This window comes from Rhipicephalus microplus, chromosome 9 (genome assembly GCF_043290135.1).
Source record: "Rhipicephalus microplus isolate Deutch F79 chromosome 9, USDA_Rmic, whole genome shotgun sequence".
In the NCBI taxonomy this organism is placed as follows: domain Eukaryota; kingdom Metazoa; phylum Arthropoda; class Arachnida; order Ixodida; family Ixodidae; genus Rhipicephalus; species Rhipicephalus microplus.
The window spans coordinates 78319104-78339443 of NC_134708.1; the positions used below are offsets into that span (position 1 = coordinate 78319104).

The window sequence follows — 20340 nt, forward strand, 5'->3', positions numbered from 1 at the left end:
GTGAGACTCTTACCCGTGTTTCTGCATTCGCACTTTTTTGTTTACACTTTGATGTTGTGTAATACCATCGGAAAAAGGGTATAGAGTGATCGCGCTTCGAAGAGATTTCGCACTGTGCCCTTTGCCCGGAAGAAGCACCGTTCAAGTGTTTCCAACGACGCCCGCAGCGCCCACTAGTGAGGCCGTGCCTTTGTGATAAGACGGCTGTCCAGTACGTATACAGCGACGAACACAGACGGACGCTGGCGTCTGCATGAACTGGTAAGCTCAATTGTCTCCAGTTGTAAGCTGTAACCAGGCTCTCTCAAACAGGCGTTTCTTTATCTACGTAACGTGAAAGCGTCGCGTCGACGCCACGTTGAATTTCATAAGAAATCGACGCTCTGTTTCGCCCAGCAGTCGAGTCGGCTTATGTGAAAGCTATCTGTACGTCCCCGTGCAAGCTTTCTCAGAATGGCTTTGTGTCGGCAATCCCCATTCTCGTGTTATTCCTTCCAAATTCAAACTCGTGGTTTGAAACTGCCTCCTGTGTGATATGCTATTGGTTTACATTTATTTGACTCTAAAATATTTTTGGCGTGTCTTTTGTTTTACTTAGCCAGCTTACTCTCAATGACATTGCAAGCCCATTGGGAAAGTCAGCAGCTTAATAATTGCTTTAGCGCAAGTTCATCGGTCATTTGCGAAGTCACTAGGCATATTCGATGTAATTGTGCATTTGTTTTGTTTGGCCGCAGTTGTTACCAGGGCAGAGCCAGAGGGAAACGATGTGAGAGCAACGTCACGCCTAAAAAGTATCGTTGTGACTACTCCTTACCTTTAGGGCGAGCTTAACAAGTGAACCACTATGTGTGGCGCTTCTAGAATGCAGCAACTAATAGAGGAGTCACCCAAATACTTTCCTAAATATTGTTGTTGGGGGGGCGACTCATGGGAGTATCGACGCGACATATATCGGTGCTATTCGCGTGCGCCGCTTACACTAGGTGCATCTTCACTCCATATCTTGAAGTAGCTTATCACAAACATCGAGTTCTCTATCGACCGCATCCTCCACCGTCCGTACCAACAAGGGCAGTCACCGATATATCACACAGCCACTGCTGTGAGACGACATAGCTCGGATAACAATCGTGAAGGGGAAGTTTACTAAACAAAAAATCCAGTCTTCAACCAAAACGTGATACTAAATGCTCTTTTCAGCATTTCAATTGCACCCAGAAAAAAATGTTTTGTAGTCACCACTTGCCGTCAAAACATTACGTGATTAAAACATGTATGCATGCATGCATATACATAAAAACATTATGTAAGGAAGATGAATCTACTAAAAGGTGGGTAATCGAACAGAGGCGGCAGATGCGGGCCTGTTTGATATGTTTGTCTGTTTTTATATTGTTATGTTTTCACATCAAAGTTAAGCGCATTCGAAAATTGGCACCCAAGAAACTTTCTCGCTGCTAAATAATGTACCTTGTCGCTGCTGTGCAGTCGTCCGATGAAGGTTTGCTGGAACATTTTCCAATTTTACGGCCGAACTTGATGCACCACATAAGTCGGTGTGTTTAAAACCTTTTCTGTTGAGCTTAAGCGATATCACTGAAATTTGCGGGCATGGTTCTTCTGTGCAGTGCACCCCCCCTTCCCCCCCCCAAAAAAAAAAAATCTGTGGACCACCCTAATCAGAGAAGGATGTAAGCTTTCAGAGAGCTAGTAATGTTTTCTATTGCAAACAAACTCAAAGTGCCAAATATAAAAAGATTGATTGATATGTGGAATTTAACGTCTTAGAACCACCATATGAGTATTAAAGACGTCGTAGTGAAGGGCTCCGGAAATTTCGATCACCTGGGGTTCTTTAACGTGCAACCAAATCTCAGCCTACGGGCCTATACTGTATTTTCGCCTCAACCGAAAAGGCAGCAGCCGCAGCCTGGATTCGATGTCGTGACCTGCGGGTCAGCAGCCGAGTACCTTAGCCAATAGACCACCGCGGCGGGGCAAATGAAAAAAAAAACGACTTTAAATCACTGATGGGAAAAATTGTCATTTTAATAGTAGCAAAAGTTAGAGAAAACATTATTATATTAACTAGTCCTTTGTATAAAAACACTTCGTTTAAAATTTCAAAAGAATCTTTTGTGTGCAAGTCAGTTTGTACTACACAGAACGATGCTGCTTGCCAAAGATGCATCTTCTTAACAGGTGGAATAATCTGTTGATTCGTTTGTTTTATAAGTAAAATTTAGCGTACTGAGAAGAGGGGGGGGGGGGACTAAGCTTATCATGCTCACACGCTCACGCTCACAGATAAATTCACAGTTTCGATTAATGTGCTCTAGGGAAACTTCGCACAGGTATTATTACAAACTATTTTGAAATAGTATATAATATCAGATTTCCGATGCGCCCAGAGCGCGCGGGTATTTGTTTTGGAAGATTTATTTGGCGCATAAAAAGCAGAGCTATCTACATTACTCAAAAGATGAAAAAAAAACAGTGCACGCACAGCACGAAGGAATCTGAAACGAGGACTGCCAACTGAAAGTTTTATTGAAGAAGTCAATTATGAGGACTGCAAATTGAAAGTTTTGTTAACGCAGCTAAGTATATAATAAACATGAATGAATGAGAAAAGTTTAGGCTAGAATGTTAGTCACACGCAGGGTGTACGTGGGTAAGACGGGATGGCGCATCAACTATGGGCTTCGGGAACTCGCTAGTTCTATAAACACTGGTGTCAGTAGCGGTCTATTCATACATTTTACCAAACGTGGAAGCACCCTCAGACAGTCCGATATCACACACCTAAAACCCTACCATCAAAGGCACGCGTGGGAGAGTGTCGAGGCCTTTGCTACCTACCGATGCATAAGTGCGTAAGTGATGCGTGAGTGTTCTGTCACTTTATCAGTTGGAAAAAGAATTCAGCTTTTGGACGTCAAGCACGTGCTCGAAATTGTAGCCTAATGTATATTTTTTATTATTTTGTGTATTTAAGCGTACTTTGTTTCTGCAGTAAATCTGTGTCCCATCATGGTGGCCTAAGGGCTAAAGCACTCGGCTACCGACCCGCTTGTCGCGGGGTCGAATTCCGGCCACGGTGGTCAAATGCTTGAGGCCCGTGTGCATAGGTTGAGGTGCACGTTATAAGGAATTCCAACTAGTCAAAAATTTCAGAGCACTCCAACCTGGTGTCTGTCTAATGATATCGTGGTTTTGGGACGGTAAACCATAACATTTATTATATGTAATAAAACTTTAAGTAGGTAGGCAGCGTCTGGCCTCATGTCCCCTTTCTTCGTCCAATGTTCGCCTGCTTTTTTAGCTTTCCAGTTATGTACAAACTAGCCCACCTTTCACTGCTTCTACAGTTTTTATTGCGAAGCATCTCTTATACGAAGCATTTCTTAGCGAACTTCGGCGACTTTGAGAGTATCTATCTATCTATCTATCTATCTATCTATCTATCTATCTATCTATCTATCTATCTATCTATCTATCTATCTATCTATCTATCTATCTATCTATCTATCTATCTATCTATCTATCTATCTATCCGCTTACGTTCGGGCGCTATTATGGCCACCTGCTTAACTTGGCGTGAGTCAATAATAGCAAGGGAGGGTAATATGATTTAACGATTGTGACGGGCTGGTCAAGACATGAATATCACACAACCCTGTCGCGTACGTCGTCAAACACTTCCCGCCAGACAGTGGCACATACACACGGGCGGTTATGTGCCACTGGTATGTGGGTACGTGCCACAGGTAATTGACACTTAGTATGTACCCTGGAACGACGAGAACACATGGGCAATTTTAACGCGTGAGCATTAGGCAATACCAGACATCGGTAGCGTCAACCCAACGAAAACACAGAATAAAGCTCAGGGTTCCAGCTGGAATTAAATCTAAGCATTCTGCATGGCAACGAAGCATTCTACTGCAGAGTTACGCCAGGTCTCGGAACCCCTTCTCCAATAGAGGCTAATCTTCATGAAACGTCAATAGTGGTTGCAGTGCTGTCTAGCCAACTTTATAAACATTACATATGTACTCCTTTGATACCGCCGTCACGTCGGATTAACGTCAGTCGTGCTTAGTTTTCATGCGCTGAAGTTGATTTATGTAGCAGTGTCCAGGGCCAGCATCCTCGTGAGAATGAGCGCTTCATATCAGCTTCTGATGTTGGTAATACGCATGTTCCTGTTGGCACCGTTGCGCTAGTGCAAACAACTCGTTATACAAACATCAGCAACTCTTCAACATAGTTCTGTGCGTGCAACATTTGTACATATACTTTGCATCATTTCTTGATGGGTCGCCCAATTAAAAAAATTGCAACACTGCAAACTTCCTTCCGCATGCTTCGCATAAAGTCAATTCCCAGGTACGTGGGATCTGCCGAATTTTTTAAAACTAGTCTTAGTCACAGTATGTTATACAATACAATATAATTTTCAGTAAAAAACAATGGCCTCGGTGGCACAGCTCTGCGCATCTGCGGCATCGCCATCGGCATGAACCCCTGGTTGCCGCACTCGGCTTTATTTTTCGCCGTTAACATTCGACTGTCAGGTCAGGTACTGGACAACGAAAAATAACATGTCTACTATAAAAACTACAGAAAAAACTGTTCTTTAATTTAAGGTGCTCCGCAAAGTGTGCACACAAATCTCACTCTAAATTCTCTATGAAGGTGAATTTCTGCGCTTGATGTCCATGATGTCATACCCATGATGTCGTACTAGCGGGAAACGTTTCTGTCAAGCGGCGATACGCATGCCAGACACACAAGCGGTGAACACATTTATTTATTTATTTATTTATTTATTTATTCGCTTTATCTACAAAACAATTGAAATTATTCGGACGGCAGAAGAGGAACGAACAGACCACCAGTGTGAGTTGCGTGCTCTATTGCCGTTCCAAAAAAAAAAGCATTATTCTAGCAGGTGTGCAAAGTCTCAATAACCGCTGCACAATGTAGTTAAAATTTGTAAACAGGGGCTCGCCGATATTTCGACAGGTGGCCTTTTCTTCAAGGCTGAAACTAATTTTCTCTGCGCTTGCGTGTCTATCGTTTGTGCTGTTTTCTCCAATCCAAGCAAACAAAAAGGAGGAGGCAAGTGTGAACGCTAGCGTGGAGCAAAAGACGAGGCCGCCGGGGTGAAATAGATGAATGGCTTGTCCGTGCTGCCAGGAACTCATTAAAGTGAGCACAAATAAAAACGTTTACCAGGTGATGCTCATAATCTTGTATGTGTGTTTTTCTGTGATCGATCACTTCGTGTGGTTCGTGGCAGCACGAACGAGCCATGCACTTGTACCAATTGGCCCCAATGGGGGCTTTGCTTGCATTGTGATTTGTAGCCACTCTTATTAAAACCACGTTCTTCAACTGCGCACCACACAAACTTTAAAAGCAACTGAGGACACGCGTTATTTGCACAGCATAATTCTTTTTCTTTAGTTTCTTGCAGGACTTCCATTGCGACCCACAAACACAAAATGAGGCATCCGCCCGCATTCGCCGGCAGCTCACTTCTACTCTGCTTCGTCACCGGGATTTTCGTCGCGGGTGAGGCGAATGAGTGCCGATGGGCTTACGCAGTTCCCGAGCTGGGAACAAGTCGCCTGCTGATCAACGACGGCAAACCACCAGCAGCCACCCACATTGACGGCGCACCGTTACTGGCTCCTGTGGCATGGGCGAACTTCCGGGACGACATACAGATCAGCGGGTGAGTCCCGCGTAGCGCTACAATTTACTAGTCATGTACATCCTCTGCACATATTTTCCAGTGCTGGAGATGAGGATGAAAAATGTTTTCTCGCAGCAGGTTTTTTAACTGCGCAAGCAAAGAAGAGGGTGTTTAAACAGGAGAAAGCGTACACATCAGTTTCTCTCTATAGTGTTTCTCTCTATAGTGCCTCTAAGTAATTCTAAGGACCATATAATTTATCACGCTGCGCTGACGATGCAACGTTTGCACGAAAAGGCAAGTGTTTCCAATGCTTTGCTAAGATGACACGGTGGTGGCTCCTACCCATCGCCTTGGGTTCTACACCTTATCACCTCAGAGACGGTCGCGCACGCCACGTGTTCTGTTTTCCATGATAACTGCCAGATAGCGCTCATGTCTCACGTGTGACGTGACTTGATGCGCTCGTTCACCTCCGCTGACGCTAGAGACACTCCAGAATACCATTAACCTCCGCTGCACGCTAGAGCGCCTCCAGAATACCATTAACCAATTTTCTTGCGCAGAACATCAAGTGAACGTTTTGTTCACTCTCTCCACATGCAAGACTACCGTCTTTCGACGACATTTGCAGTGTAACATGCACATACAGGGCAATTGTTTTTGTTCAGTATGATACGCCTGTCACCATTGGTCATTCGTGCTCCGTCCTCGAGGTTCGAAGCAATGCCACCATCTCGCAGCGCTCTTACAACCAGCCCATTCATCAGCGTCGCAGTGACGCTTCCCAATTGACTGCCTATACATAGTGCCTCGAACAGCGACAAGCTCTCTCAAAACACCATACCTCTTACAAAACCGGCCTGACTGCGACCATTACGAACACTAGGAACGTAAGACATCGCCCCACTGATCGATTCACAACTGAACAAAAAATTACTTTATACAATTGTATGAGGCACCCCATAATGGCTTCGCTTCCCTATGGACAAATGTAACATTGTTAAGTATTAGTGCATAACCCACAATGTGAGCACAAAGTTAGTCATTTAGTGATAAGTTCCGTAAGCACAGGAACTATATATGTCATCTTAAGTATACTCCTTAAAGCAGAGTCAACAGAAACTTTTTTTCGGCATAAAACTTGTGTAAAATATTCACAAATGTTATATTTAAACGTTCTTCTACTTGAACTAGATAATGTAACCACATCAAATACGAGCTCTTGCATATTTAGGCAACAGTATATGTGATGTGCATAATTGTTGCCTGTCTGAATTTCGCGGAGCTTTACACTAACTATAGGGCCCCTATTATTGTTGCGGTTAAGCACACATATCAGTGAGAAGCTGCAAAACTCGTTCATAGAATTATTCCAGTCTAACATAAATGTAGCTATGTGAAAACCCGATAACTTCATCTGCTTAGTTTATTGGTAAGATATATTCTATACGTTCAATTTCCAGCAATAACAAAGCTAAAGTACCGACAATATCAGTCCAATCGGGACACCAAAATTACTACGGTGACTTTGCAACGATGCAGCCCAAGGCATAAAACTAAGTACATTGGGCTGATGTGCCAGCAGGGGGGCAGTAACATAAGGATGAGAAATACCAGTTGACGCATGCACTCTTTTTTATTTACAGAACTAGAAACAAATCTTGTATATGCACTATATCGTATGAACTGTGCCGTTGTGTTCTTGTTCTTCGCGCATATGTTTCACGCAGGCCTTGCTCTGTCCTGTTGCAAACAAACTCAGTTTTCTCGTTTGTTGCAACCGTGACCACCGCTTAACGGGGCGGTGGGGGATTGAGGGCAAAATCTGCAGAAAATGCAAGTTTTCAATTTTCATAGCACAATATTGGAGCAATACTGACAAGTACTTCTACGAAGTGTCGCATTGTTATGCCGAGTGGAAAACATTTCAAAATGGCCCCAAACGCGCCTCATCCGTTAACTGCATTTCGTAAACTCGAACTTTTTAAAATGGCATTTCCTTCAAACACCACTTTTCGCCCGAAAATGAACATGTTGTCAGGAACGACTATATCTTTAAATTGCGAACTTTTCTGGGTTCTTTCTGAATAACATGCGTCGTTACTGAAGCAAAAGAATGGTGTTGCCTCAAGAATTGTATTCTTAACAAAAGTGTTCCTTCACAATAAAGCCATAAAATTCCAACGTCATCAAGCATCTAAATATTTAACAAGAGAATGGTCAGCCTATATTAATTATTTTGGTTCAGAAGAATACCCTGGGCACATGTAATACCAAAAGAAAGTTTCATCGTTTTACATGCCAAATTTTTTTCACAAATGTTCCTTCAAATACAAATAGGAAAAATTATGAAATTTTACTCAAATTACTTTTAGAATAGCTTGATATATTCTTGCCAAATTGACAAACCACTTAGTAAAATTTCTATTCAAGCAACCACAAAATGGTTTCAGGTTTGCTTGAAAAATAACAAAGTGATGGGTGGTAGTAATAGTACACCGGTCATTGCTATCCTTCCCCACTTAACGAGAATTTATGCGCTGCACCTTTTCCCTCAGGTGGGCCTACCTTGAGGTTGAATCGAGCCCAAACGCAACTGATGAAGTACAGGCGTACGCCGCTGGTGCACTGGAAGCGTATTTGACGCGCTATCTTATGGAGGCTCAGTGGGAGAACATGTTCGCCCACTACTGTGACAGCCAGAAGGAGTTCTGCCTGAAACTGTATGACTTCCTGCAGAAAAACCTCGATTACTCGCGACTGATCGAGAAACGGCTGAGAGCCACTGATCCATACTGGAACATGGTGAGTAACCCAGGCCATTTGAACAGATAGAAAAACTCGCGTTAAACAAAATTCTGAATGCGTTTCTGATGCATTCACCTAAGACCCCTTGAATGCGAATTTCATCTCCTTCTTTCATTTTGTGCATCTTTGTAAGTGCAACGAGACAAGCACCAAAGAAAGAGACACGTAAGTAGGACGGGCAATAGCCGTCATCTGAAAACTTGTTGCAATAAACTAGCAAAAAAATACATACACATGCGTAAAACCCCCGAAGAGATGCAAATGGTGCTACTCACGCTGCTACCTGCAATTACGCTTCACATACGCTGTTTTCTTTCGCGTGCAAAGTCAGTGAAGGCTTACTCACGCATTTATCAGTCTCTGTATTGATATACGAGATCGCAGTAACTTAACGAATAAGAATGGCGTGGAGCATAATCAGCAAGCATTCTCAAATCTTGAATGGCAGATTGCCCCTATCGCTCAAGAGGAAGGTATCGGCATCTTACCAGTACTTACTTACGGAGCAGAAACCTGGAGGATTACAAAAACTATTGAACTTAAGCAGAGCACAACGCCGTGAGCGATGGAAAGGATAATTATAGGTGTACCCCGAGCGTTACACCAATCATATCAAGAGAAGAAAGAGAGTATAAGTGTATCAGGAAACAAAAAGGTGTTAAAGACGTCATAGTGGAAGTGATGAAAAAATTGCCCTGGGCAGAGAAAGTAGTGCCATGGCAAGATAACCACTGGTCATTAAGGATCACAGACTGGATTATAAGGGAAGGCAAGCGGGTTAGGGGGAGACAGAGAGTTCAGGTGGCAAATGAGATCAGGAAGTTTGCAGGTAAAAAGTGGCAGGAAAAAGCACGGGACAGAGTTGAGGGGCGGAAAATAGGAAAAGCCCTTTTCCTGCATGCAATGAGCGTAGTGAGCCCCGCCGCGGTGGTCTAGTGGCTAAGGTACTCGGCTGCTGACCCGCAGGGCGCGGGATCGAATCCCGGCTGCGGCGGCTGCATTTCCGATGGAGGCGGAAATGTTGTAGGCCCGTGTGCTCAGATTTGGGTGCACGTTAAAGAACCCCAGGTGGTCGAAATTTCCGGAGCCCTCCACTACGGCGTCTCTCATAATCATATCGTGGTTTTGGGACGTTAAACCCCACAAATCAATCAATGAGCGTAGTGAGGCTGATATGGTGATGATTATACTGATAAACAGTAGGCTTCGCAACTTCCGCAAGCTCGCTGAGCAGCAAAGATACGCAAGATACGGGTGCCCTTAAAGTCAAGCGTGCACACCTTGGGCAGTAACCTGCGAAATGCCCACCCCCACCAATGAATTTCATATATAAGCGTTAGTAGCCCGGCCCGCATCTGTTAGGAGGTTCTGCGCATGTATGTAGATATTCGTCATTCTTATGTCAGTACATTATCAGCTGATGTCTCGCATCCATTCCTTTTCCGTGTCTCTTTATCTTGTATTTGTTCCCCTGCGCTTGCTACGATGCAATAGTTCTTCACCCACCAACTAGCCTGAATTCTTGTGTTGAACAATTCTCTCTTCTCAGAAGATGTGTCAATTTTTCACACCCCTTTGAGCGATATTTTGCTCCTGACGTGGTTTCCCACTGCCTCGAAGATCGGAGGCATTTTAAGGTTTCTACCCGGTGCGGGCCTTTGCACGGCCTCTGTGATCAGCCCATCTTTGACGCAGTAGCGGTGTCATGTCATGACGTCCCCCTGTGGCGTAACGTAAGTAGGATAAGCTGGGTGATGTCATATGTGGCCTCACTATGGTAGCCTAACAGCGTTACCATTTTTTTAGAGAGATCTGTGACTTCTCGATGATGTCGTAAAGTCACGTGTTCACGTTACGATGTTTTTTTCGCATCACTGGTGTTGACGCTGACGGCGTGGTGCGCCGACAGTCAATGTTCGCATTTCAGGAAGATACTAAATCTTGCGCTTCAATAACAATGACTGAGACACCCCACTTTTCGGTCAACATACCAGCCTGGAGCAGGAAAGCTCCACTGGCACGTGAAAGTGAAATTTGCGATAGCCATACCAGTTCGCGTTTACACGGTCAGCCATTGAGCTGGATGAGGCATGCAGCAAGTAGGCTCAGAAATCACAGTTTGCATGCTCTAATGGCACAGAGGCAGGCAAAGTCAATGGAATGGAATGGAATGAAAAAAACTTTACTTCAGGCAAAGTCAAGAAATGACAAAATTTGGAGCCGTTGATTCTTTCATTTTGCGCGAAAGAGAATGGCCATTCTAATTTGCTAAGAGATGTATCCTTTCTTTCTGTAAACTGGGAATTCATTCAGCACCTTGAATAGCAGCAACAGAAAAAAAAAGAGGGAAGCTTTGCGTTAGGGTTGCCAAGTTTGAAGGCAGTGCGCAGCTTCGCAAGTTTTCCTGTATTCATTCCATTTTCTTTTCTTTCCTCATTTATTTCTGCCTTTTCCTTCTTGCCTTTCTTTATATCGCTAAGTGCAAATACGTGTTCCATTCCTCCCTCTTTATCTATTTCTCTCTCTTTAGTGTTCTTTCTGTTCTTTCCATTTTTTAGTTCTTTATTATCATTACGCGCTTGCTTTCTGTTTTCTTCTGTTTTAAGCGGGGTTCTTCCGCTGTTACGCCAAGCAAACGAGTCGATCTTTTTTACTGATGATGTTAAGCGACCGTCATTAATGCACAATAATATCTACATGACTTCTTCTCCTTAGCGTTAACACACTATGCTACAGATGGAGCGTTAGGACAAGCTACAGCGTTGCTTCATTTCTATAGTCTTGCTAATGTGTTGCTTCATTCAATTTCCTGGTCCCCCTCTTATTTTTCTTTCTCATTTTTCATTTTTGATGTCTCTCTCTCTAGCTCTATATTTATTGCTTTGTCCTTAGTTCTATGTATTTATATCTCCCTGCACCCGCAGGTCGCGGGTTCAAATCCCGGCTTCGGCGGCTGCATTTCCGATGGAGGCGGAAATGTCGTAGGCCCGTGTGCTCAGATTTGGGTGCACGTTAAAGAACCCCAGGTGGTCAAAGAACCCCAGGCGCCGTAGCGGAGCCCTCCACTACGGCGCCTCTCATAATCATATGGTGGTTTTGGGACGTTAAACCTCACAAATCAATCAATCAATTATATCTCCCAGCTTTTTTTCTCCTTGTTTCCTTGTTTCTCTCTATTTCTCTCTTCTCTTCTCTTTATGCCTTGCTGTGTTTCTTTTTGTCTCTTTTTATGTCTGTTTCTTTCTTTCTCGTTTTTTTATATTGTTCGCGTTTCACTGTCTACTTTTTATGTTTTTTTGTCCTATTTGTTCCTACTTATTATCGACTTTTCTTTCCGTCTCTTTTTCTCTCTTTCGTTCCATTTCTTCCTTCCTCAGTGTGTTACAAGTGCTTCGCAGGCTTCACTCCACCTTTACTTCCGTCTATCTTTCTTTTATCTTCCATTATACGGCTTTCTTTTTCTCTTTCTTTTTTATTTTTCTCTCCTGTTTTTCGCTTTCTGTTTCTGTCTTTTTGTCTGTCTTTTTTACGTGCTTGATTTCACACAACAGAGTTCTTGCTAAACGCTCAAACCTGCTCACTTGGTAGTGGACCTTCTCCAGTTGCTGCGGAACACCCCCCATCGGTCGAGTTTTTCACATTGAGCAGAAGTTACACCTAAATGGCTTTACTGTTCAAAGCTGCAAGTGAGAGTTACCGTGAAGCGAGCTCACTGGAGTTAGATCGTCGGTTATCAGGTGAATTGCGACTAGTTGAAAAGTGTTCGCCAATTCACGGGCAAAGAAAGAACGTACACGGTATTTGTGCAGTGATATTTTCTAATCTATATTGTTTGTCAATATTGGCTGAGTTTTTATGTAGTTTTATCAAACCGCGCACCGCGTAGCACTTGCTGGTCACCCTGTGCTTCGCACGTTCTCCGTATGGTTGGCAGTAAGGCTGCGTGAACAGTGAACTTAGAAAATAATTGAATACAAATCGAAGATTATTGAGACCAAAGTGAATACGCTTGCGAATCGATTGCTCTTCGAATGATTTTCGAATCATGAGGCAGTGATTTTCGAAGCACTTTGAATCTGAAAACAATAATTTGCAGAACAGCTGAATACTTCTACAAAGTGTTATATGAATTAAACATTCTGACCCTTAACAAAAAAAGACAATTTTTGTTAAGACAGAAATACCACAAAATCATCAACTGAGGCAAAACCTTACGCAACAAGCAGAAGCTAGAGCAATTGAATTAGCGGGCTGAGATATAACAATATCCACAATATTACATGTAGCTTTTTGACAGCAGCTTCGAAATAAAAATAATAGATGAATTTTTCACCATTTTCCTGAGTTGAGGTAATCGTGAATGGAGTGTTGAAGAAAGTAGATTAGTGGCGATGCTGTTTCGGCCTCAGTGGTGCTCTACGCAAGGCTTTCACACTATTTTTGATATTTCGTTGATTGTCTCGTATGGACGTGGGCTACATGCATATGGAAAATTTGAAGATGAAAACAAGAAAGGCGTTCTTTGCTGTTCTAACATCTCGCACCTTTGAGAATTGTTTGTTGGTGCTATTTATTCGTAACACATTCGGCACTCCCAATATGCACTATTATATTCATGCACAGAAGGCAATACAACGCTATTTGACTCACTATAGAAATTATCACTACTTGAGCACCCTTTTAGTGGGCCTGAGTCTCATATTAGAGTGTTTGTCTATCGCATGAACAGAATTTTTAATGAATGACTTGAGACCACAAAAAATATACGTAATTGTGTGAAGTTATTGTTTACATTATGTCTTGAAAGGCTCCAAAAGCGTGAAGCATGCCCAAACCACTGGGAAACCTAAAATTTACTCATTGTTGCCCACTTAATTGACGCTGTTCTAACAACCTAATAATCTTACAGTGCAACCTGTGCTATTGTACATTCTGTTTTGTTTACTTTGCAAAATGCGCCGCGAAGCCACAAGAGCCGACGCGTACAGCGTCGCCTGAGGGCAAGTGTCGCGTGAATGAGTTCGAATTGCGGAGTACTAGATGCAGTGCAGCTCAGTTGCACTGGGCTTGAAATTTCTTTGTATAATATTAGGGACCCTGCATTTTTCAAAGACTATTACGATGTAAAAGGACTTGATGCGAGAAGTGGCACTGCCTTTGGAGTAATTATTGAAACCAGGGCAAGCGGCGACGCATGCCCAGAAAACTGCAGCGTGCCAGCTCGCGCTTAGGGCTTCCGAAAATGGATGCTCTGAGTGGTGACTTTTTTGCTTGACTAGAGCAAGGAGGTGCCGTAAAGATTGGCCGCTAGCTCCCTTATTTTGATGCGCTCGCTGTTACGAGACATGTTTAGTTGTCTGGTATCGAAAGAATTGATGTCGAAGTCTGTCAGGTTTGAACCTTTGTGGAGCACCTTTTTTTAGTTGTTTGTAGTTTTCTCGCAGTGCTTCATCCTTCAACGCTTACATAGTTTCCTTAATACTCCAGCTTGTCCTCACAATACTAGGACTGCGTTGAACAGTCGTATATTTCTAGTGTTCAAACTCACTTGTTTCTCCAAATAAGCCACAGAATAATCCCCAAGTGCGCTTCTCTGCTCCACATATTCAACCCAACAATGCTGGCTGCAACTGGCGGCCTTCAAGTGGAGATGAGGTTCTAGTTGCACACGCTGGGGCTTCTCTAATATGCACGTTATTATCATGTAATTCGAGTATACGCTTCCGGCGCCATAAATAAATAAATAAATAAATAAATAAATAAATATATATATATATATATATATTATATATATATATATACTACGCTCAGACATAGTGTTTGTAGTAAGTGAATAGCAGTCACTAGGTGGGCAAACTGCATTGTAAAAACGCAAGCCTTACCTTACATTTATGAAAATTGCCAATTCGAATGGTGACTGTTCGTACTTTATTCGATCGACAGGTGCATCTCCAGATGCGGCAGCTTCATGGCCTCAGTGACGCCTTCGAGAACGCCACTCTTGACACGTCGCAGGAACTTACGAATGTCTCCAGAGCTTTGTAAGCATTTCAGACATTGTGTTTAGCAAATCTATTTAGTAGGAACGAAGTATGCATATATGTCTTTTATTATGTTGTTAACGTCTGCCGTGGAACGAGGAAAACTCGCAAGTCCCCTTATTCATTTCACTAAGGCGACTCCAAAACAAAAACTTGAGCAGACGCTTTGCGTGGTTCCACAGTCACCAGAATCAGATGCACAGTCGCCAGGATCTGATACCGACCTGCCTATATTGAACCAATAGTGTCATGTGATTACACCCTACTAACATAATCATATCAGCGGCATTATGTCACATTGTGGCGATCTGTGACGTAATGTTATTTGTGATGTCATACGCCATGTTTAGTTTTTACATCACTCCTGTTACTTGTTATGCTGCGGGACGCCGACGCTGGCGGTCATTTTTCGCGTTTCTTAATACATATCAGGATTTTTCGCTCTAAATGATAATTATCGCTTTAAAATCACGTAAACCTGGTTGCGGGTGATTGAACAGATAATACTAGAACAATGGCACGAAGTAGGATCGCCGTACTGCAACTGAAGTAAAAAACAATAAATAAAAATAGCGGACGACCAGATCACGCTTTGTCACTTGGATTAACTCAAGCACCGACCACGATCTGTCGCTTGGCAACAGAAACAGTGGCACTTCTTGCCGTCCTCAACATGCCGTTAGCCTGATAGGGGCTTCACGTGTGCCTTACAATATGGGATTACCGAAGATAGCTGAGCTCTAACTCATAAATGGTTTTTACTGCGTTATTCTATGGACAAAATATTATCTGTAAAATGTTACACCTATACTCGTAAACACCGTATTTCGCAATTACATCAGTCTCTGAAAATTCGCCAAATGAATATAGCACAAAAACGATAACAGAAAGCATGACGCAAACAACTAAAGACATATTATATTACTGGTAGTGCCACATAAACGGTTTCATATTTACAACCACATTTTTTGTTGCCTGGTACTACTACCAGATATTTGATCTCCCGATCTTTGTTTCCTTCGATGAAAATGAATAGTAATTTGAATAAACTGACCCTTGACCCTATCTTGCAGGCTCTTCAGTCTTGTGGGAGATTTCATTGACCTCGAAGCAGCATTGAAGCGCCCCGAGGACTTGTACTCTCTGAGCCTGGTGCCGGCTTGTTCGGCACTGATCAAAGTGGTCGGTAACAACGAAGATCTCTACGTGGGCCACGATGCTTGGTTTCTGTATAAAAGCATGCTGAGAATTCAAAAGAAGTACACATTTCCCTGGCACTATCTGTCAGACAATACGGGACTAGGTGAGTATTGTATCAGACATGTAGTGTTTTCTTCTACAAACGAATTCTTCGGGAAAGAGTATCCTGTACAAGAGATATCCTTGTGATCTCCAATCGCTTACGACAACGTCGAAAGGCATTGGTCTAAGGCTCGAAACTTGTAATAGAATATGTTTCTTTCCTATGAATGCTCATTTCTTGAAATCGTTGTAGAATTCGTTTGGTGGTTGTGGCTGCAAATTTTTAAACTGTGGTGATTTTTTTCTGGCGTGACCTTTCTTCTTCATGTGGGTTTTCGTACAACTTGTTTTCCCAGGTGAACATCGCGGCTTTCACCTTCAAATTTTTACATAAATTATTACCATGCTGAAAAACGCAAAGTGAATGAAAGCATATGTATTGCTCTCCGCTTTGATGAGGCTTCCATTAGTGGTGCAGCGTTCTCTACAATTTGAGGACATCTACTTGAACATGCAAATTATCGACCTTCAAACATCTAGGGAGCGCGATTTTGAATTGTTCTACTGTCCAAGCAATTATTCCAGATAAATTTGCAATGTAAACATCTCCAAAACCAATACCATTTTCGCTTTTTAATAAATATTGTTTATCTCTAAGTGCTACAGTACCGAGACAGATACTACACCTCACTACTAGAAAACTTCTAATATACATTGCTGTTTCAGTAGTTCCTCTAGTGCACCAAAGGACAGGAGCAAAATTATATAAGGGAATTGTATTTCGCAGCTTGTTTCCCTTTATAAATGGGTCGTAAATGTGTGGCTCATGAAACGTGTAAAAATTTACACTGTCGTAAATTACTCATTATAATTTTTTTCTTTATGCAAGCCACTTCACCCTCTCTTTCCCAGGCACTTTCTCACATAGAGTACGATAGTTCTCATTTTTATTGACACTTCCTCTCACAAAAGAACATCGTAGATGTCATAATTGAAAGCAATAAAAGCATTGTTTTCTCCTTGCCTTGATTGGGCAACTTGGAAAGAAAAGAGAGAGAGACAATAAGGATGAAAAAAAGGCAGGAAGGTTGACCCTGGCTGAGCCTGGTAGGCTGCCTTGCACTGGGGAGGGAGTAAGAAGAATAAATGTTAGAGCGAGAGAGAAGGAGAGAAAAGTCACTCATGCCGTCGACAAAATGACAGTTATGTGCTTATGATCACAGACTGTGAGACACGCGTGTCCTAATCAAATGAGTACACTCGTTGCAGTACGTAACTTGTATGCGTGGTCCCATGGCACCCATAATCTTTCGGATGTTGAAGCCATGATGGGGCTGCTTGCGTTTTCAAGCAACAGACGTCTGAAGGCTTGCGGGAACTGGAGTGATGGTGTCAAGCAGTCGGAAGACGCTTGAAGCTGTCGGTGTCTGCATCTTGCTCAGCAGCACGCGTGTAGCACTGACTATGCCGATAACTTGTCCTTTTTTGTCCGTCAAGTTATGAGGTACCGTTGAAGTGTCCCTCAATGTCGAAGTGCCACGCCTCTAATCAGGTCCATAGATCTGTGGGAGTCTGGGCCAAGCTTCACCTGCATCGCTGGTTGAGGCATCACTGTCCTTTCAGACGGCTTCAATCGGACGAGGTAGTGAGGATAAAGAGCCAGCTCTACACCTCGCAGAAGCACCTTTGTTCTTAGAACCGACAGCGCTTGGCCCAAGCGGGAGAGGTGGAGGTGGTTTTGGACGTGCTTTGCGAGGCGACGAGGCTTTGGAGGCTTTGAATCAGCGCCGGTGACGGGGCCGTCGTCGTCTGATGGATGCAGATGCTTCTCAGTGTAATATGTCATGTCTAGCCCCTTTCTTCAGTATTTTTAGCTCCCTTCGAGTAAAAGTCCTTCGAGGAGGCATAATGTGGCCCTTCTGTGTCGTGGCCTGGCCCGTGTCCTTGTTGTGGTGGCCAGTGCATAGAAAACAGTTGGTAGAGTTTGTGCACACAGCACTTACGTGACCTAACTTCATGCACTTCCAGCGCTGAAGTGATTTCGGTAGAAATGGGCAAACTGCGTGTCGGAAGTAGCCCACTTTTACGTGTGATGGATGTTGTTCGCCTTAAATGTAATTCATATGCATCGTGATATTCCGATATGACATATACTTGCAATAATGACATCTTACGAAGCCGGCCTAATTAGGACTGGTAGGTGCAAGTTGGTAATGGATTCGACGACATCACACAGAACCCCAGTGCTCACTTCTGTGCCCAGCGGTATATGAGAGTGCACTTCCATCCCATTAGGTTCCGTAACTTCACGCAATCGGTCAAGCGCAGTCACATAATTGACATCACATGATTGACGGAAAATTTTCGCTGCACCAATGATCCGATTCTGTCTCGTTTTAGAAAACTAACAGGCATGTCTACAGGCCGTTGACGCCTCATTCACAGAGCGGTCCTAAACAAGCATCATTTTTGTACCAGAAAGTCATCCCTAAGGAACCACTATAATAAAATTTGAACGCGCATTGGCACTCGATTTTAGGTGGCAGAGAGGGAGTGCGTGAGTGAGTGAAATTGCTTTAGTTGGGCCACAGAAAACGCCAGTACTTTCAACGTCACCCTTCTAGACCGACTAGGGGACCATCAGGTTGAACAGGACGGCCCTCGCGCGGGACCTCTTTAACGGCCAGGGTTTGAAAGATGTGGTCCTGGTCATTATTGAGCTTCTTTATTTGCTCTTGGATGTAAGGGGAAGCGACAGGTGCGTAGTGCCACAGGGCATGCTGGATGTCTCCATAGACGTCAGACTGCCCAGGCGGCGCTGCGAGAAACGCCACCACCAGCACTCTCAACGCCGCACACGCCATACCTGGAAAGCAAAGAGAGCCGTCCGCAAGCAAACGTTCCTAGGTCCCCCCCCCCCCAATGAGGCGTGGTTTTCCAAAAATCATGGACTTGGTAAGCTTCATCCGTCCATTCAGCTTCGCTTCAGAAAGTAAGAAGCTCATCAAAGCAAAGTGCGAGTACAACAGAAAAGATGTTTCAGTTCTTTCAGCGTTCAGCCGCACATGAAAAAGGGTTGCGAGTTTTCTGCTGGAAATGGAGTTTCCAGCTGGGTTTCCAGCAGGAAATGGCTCGTAAGGCTGGGAATTTCATTTCCTGCTATAAATGGTATTCCCAAGCCAGAAATGAAACGCAACTCGTGAATTGAGTGCATGCTATAGCACGACATGACATCGAGTTCGAGGCGGGCGCGGGGCCAGTAATTTTTTTCACGGGGGGCACTCCGTGATTTCTGGAGAGGCACCTCCTTGAAGTGGGCATTTTTCGCTCTCTATGCCATGGCAGAAAAAATTTCGAAGGGGGGTGGGCGCACGGGCCTCGTCTGCCACCTACTGGTTCAAGGGAAGCACTTCAAAGTGCCTTCACTAACGCCTAAATACGCATATTTGGGTATGCGCATGTTGCCAAAGCTAACAAGTGCATGCACTAGCAATGTATTGTCGGAAGCGTTGTTGAAGTTCATAAAGTTACTACGGTGCACCGTTACTACGGTTCACCGTACTCAAAAGAATAACAGGAGCCATTCATTGTCAAACGTTCTCATGTGACCGGCCGTGCAGTACGCGCGTAATTCGCTTAAGCAACACAATCGCAACGACCCGTACCCAGTGATATTGCCACCTGGCCATGAACTGCGGCGAGCACGAGCCCGCATCGAGGAGAAGAAACGAGGAAGAAGTTGTTGGGCAATATCACCGTTCTGCCTTGCGACAGCTACGGCGATCCGTAAAACTGAAGTCCTTTACGTCCGTGACAATTCAAAACGCAACAGTAGCATGACGATAGTTATAGCGCGAGAACAAAACGACGACACAGAGACAAGAAGGAGACGAAGGACTGGCGTCTCCTTCTTGTCTTTGTGTCGTCGTTTTGTTCTCGCGCTATAACTATCGTTATGCCATACCAACTAGCCCAAGCTGCCACACTTCTAAGCAACAGTAGTGTCGACTGAGGCCTTTCTTCAGGGAGCGCAGGGGTGTTGCATGTGCTTGTTGCCGCCTTCTTTCTTGGGGTAGAAACAGCATGCACGTCATGGCGGTTCGCTGACGCGTTCGACTAGCGTGAAGAAATTCGTAGCTCTGTTTTCTTACAGTGTTCAATTGGTAAACACACCTCATATTTATCTCAATCATTGTTTCGCCCGCGCTAGTTACACATGGTTGCGCAGTGAACTAGGCAAGGGAGTCGGGCTTTGCACTACCCAAAACTGCGTAGATAGGTGTCGCTACGTGTCTGCAAAACCCGAAAGTCTGACTTCTATACCTACCACGCAGGCGGCCATCGAAAATGTTTACGTTGATGCTCCAACAAAGTGAAAAGGACTTTCTTTATGAAATGATTACATGTTTCAACGTACTGTTGCTGCGAAAGAAAAAAAAAGGCCGAAGACACTGATTACGGAAGCAATAAATTGCAAATAGCACTGGAAATGCGGGCTTTGTGATAGGCTACTCTGTACAGGTCGTAACCGCTGCA

General features: G+C 43.8%; 1 protein-coding gene across 1 annotated transcript in view; it reads left to right on the forward strand.

The window, feature by feature from the left end:
- The first annotated feature begins 231 nt into the window (after positions 1 to 231).
- Positions 232 to 20340, forward strand: part of LOC119163194 (putative phospholipase B-like 2) — a 46006-nt gene continuing 25897 nt past the window's right edge. The window contains exons 1-5 of the mRNA XM_075873913.1: positions 232 to 261; positions 5479 to 5749; positions 8272 to 8518; positions 14465 to 14562; positions 15636 to 15865. Of these exons, the coding sequence (XP_075730028.1) occupies positions 5517 to 5749; positions 8272 to 8518; positions 14465 to 14562; positions 15636 to 15865 (808 nt within the window). The 5' untranslated portion in view covers positions 232 to 261; positions 5479 to 5516. The remainder of the gene's footprint in view (positions 262 to 5478; positions 5750 to 8271; positions 8519 to 14464; positions 14563 to 15635; positions 15866 to 20340) is intronic.